The 2,401-nt window shown below is 45.7% G+C and overlaps 1 protein-coding gene across 1 annotated transcript; it reads right to left on the bottom strand.

Annotated features, from left to right (window-relative positions):
* Positions 1-254: 254 nt before the first annotated feature.
* On the bottom strand, positions 255-1,198 carry LOC116546890 (flap endonuclease 1-like). The gene is made up of 3 exons (XM_032273010.1): positions 1,174-1,198; positions 846-886; positions 255-770 (listed from the first exon to the last, which is right to left on the bottom strand). Exons 2-3 carry the CDS (start codon positions 873-875, stop codon positions 255-257), a joined length of 546 nt encoding a protein of 181 aa, XP_032128901.1. The 5' UTR covers positions 876-886; positions 1,174-1,198.
* Between the last annotated feature and the right edge of the window lie 1,203 nt (positions 1,199-2,401).

Below are 2,401 nucleotides of genomic sequence, written 5' to 3'. Positions count from 1 at the left end.
CTCCATGAGGAGACTCTCACTGGTGGCCAGCTACTGCAGCGTATGGCCACCAGCCCAAGTGAAACAAAACGTTGCTTTAAAAAAAGTTATGTATTCATAATGTCCACTCATTGTTTTGTCATCTCTGCCCTCTCTGTGGTTATGTCTTCCTATTAATTTCTGATATTAATTTTGTGATTTCCCTTTTTTTCTTGATAAATCTTACTAATGACTTGTGTACTAGACTTTTCTTGAAAACAACTGTTGGCTTTCATTCACAGCTGAGTCATCGTCCATGGCTGGGGCATCAGGGTCATCATCCACCGATGGAACATCATCCACCGAGGGGTCAACATCCACCGATGGGACATCATCCACTGCTGGGGCATCATCCACCGATGGGACATCATCAACTGCTGGGGCATCATCCACCGATGGACATCATCAACTGCTGGGACATCATCAACTGCTGAGGCATCATCCACCGATGGGTCATCATCAACTGCTGGGACATCATCAACTGCTGGKACATCATCAACTGCTGGGGCATCATCCACTGATGGGACATCATCAACTGCTGGGGCRTCATCCACCGATGGGACATCATCAACTGCTGGGACATCATCAACTGCTGGGATATCATCAACTGCTGGGGCATCATCCACCGATGGGACATCATCAACTGCTGGGACACCATACACCGATGGGACATCATCAACTGCTGGGACACCATACACCGATGGGACATCATCAACTGCTGGGGCATCATCAACTGCTGGGGCATCATCCACCAATGGGACATCATCCACAGCCAGGGGCATCACCCACGGCTGGGTGTGTCTTCCATGGCTGGGTGCGTCTTCCACGTCTGGGACATCATCCACTGCTGGGTGCATCTTCCATGGCTGGGCATCATCCACGGCTGAGGCATCTCCCATGGCTGGGGCATCATCTATGGCTGTTTTGCTCAATCTGTATCTGAGCCACAGATCCAGATTATTAAATGATAATTTGAGTTCCACTTTTACAGTTGTTGTTTGTTTCATAAGTTATTCGTTAATAATTGAATAAAATAACAAAACCAGAATTTTCCCCTTTTTGTTATTGCTATTTCCATATAGAAAGAGTTGTTTTAAGAAAACAGATGCCTCTGTCTGTGTTTGTGAACAGGAGTTTTGGGTCTAAAACCTTTCTCTGGTAGCTCTGCAGGAAGATTGCCCACCTCACGCTTGCTTTCTGTGGGTTCCAGAGGCTTCCATTTAAAGGAGCATCTCTCCCCACTCTGCGTCACCTGGCACCAGCTCTCCTGTACCCACTGGCTTTCTAAACGCTTTCTTCCACCTTCACCTCATCGAATTCAAGACTCTGGAAAATAGTCAAAAATTATAAAAAGGTGGGAGTGGGAGTGATCTGGAAATCTCTGCTATAATATTTTTACAGGAATCTACTGAAAACTATTTATGTTTTAAATAAAGCCATCCCTTAGCAACAAAATATTAAGCCATTCATTTTTTAAACAACTTTGAGATATAATTCAAATGTTTTTATATGAACATATATGTGTGTATGTGTATATATACAACCATATACATATGTGTGTATGTATATATACACATAGTTGTATATATATGCACATACACATAGGTATACAGTTATATATGGTTGTGTATATATATATACACACACACACACATATATATATAGTTGTTTTAGGGCACAAAAATACTGATCTTGAGAAAAAAGCATTGGTATACATAAATATTGAAACTATCTGGCATAGCAAAAGTCCCCTTTAAGAAAATGACTTACAAAGCACAGAGTGACAGAAAATGCTCACAGCATGTATATGTGAAGAATGTGTCATGTTGGCCCCAGCTGTCAACATTGCCAGTGTTGCTGCTGTGCTCAGTGCAGACAGCTGTGGCATTTGTTCAGAACCTTCAGATGCTGAGGGTGGCTGAGCCGGCCCTGCCTTGGCCACAGACCCTAAATTGGATGGAGGGGAGGGACTGTGGGTCAGAATCAGCATAGTATGGAGGGCGGGTGTGTGGAGCAGAGCCGACTGTGGATACCCTGTCCCCAGGTGAGGTGCCCCCTCCTCTGTACAGTGAGTGAGGAGGGTAATGACAGGAGCCCTGGGTATGGTTCAGATGCAACTCCACTTCCTGACACTCTGCTGTGGAGTCTGAGCTTTCTGAAGCCACCTTACATCTTCCAAAACCTTCATGGGAGCAGAGCCACTGTATTGAAATAAGAGCTGCGACCTGCCTGTTCCTGGGCCCCTCTGTCCTGAGTTCTCACAGCTGACCCGGTGGGGTGAAGGTGTGTCCTAGCAGGTCAGTGTTGCCACCCAAACCTACCCAGTGGTCTCCCTGATGACCAAATCCCCCTGGAGGCTCTCATTTTCCAGCTGGGAGAGGCC

The sequence above is a fragment of the Sapajus apella genome, unplaced genomic scaffold (assembly GCF_009761245.1).
Source record: "Sapajus apella isolate SASKATOON/1434 unplaced genomic scaffold, GSC_monkey_1.0 scaffold1609, whole genome shotgun sequence".
NCBI lineage: Eukaryota > Metazoa > Chordata > Mammalia > Primates > Cebidae > Sapajus > Sapajus apella.
The sequence above is the reverse complement of the archived record's forward strand: the minus strand, read 5'-3'. Positions and strand labels throughout refer to the sequence as shown.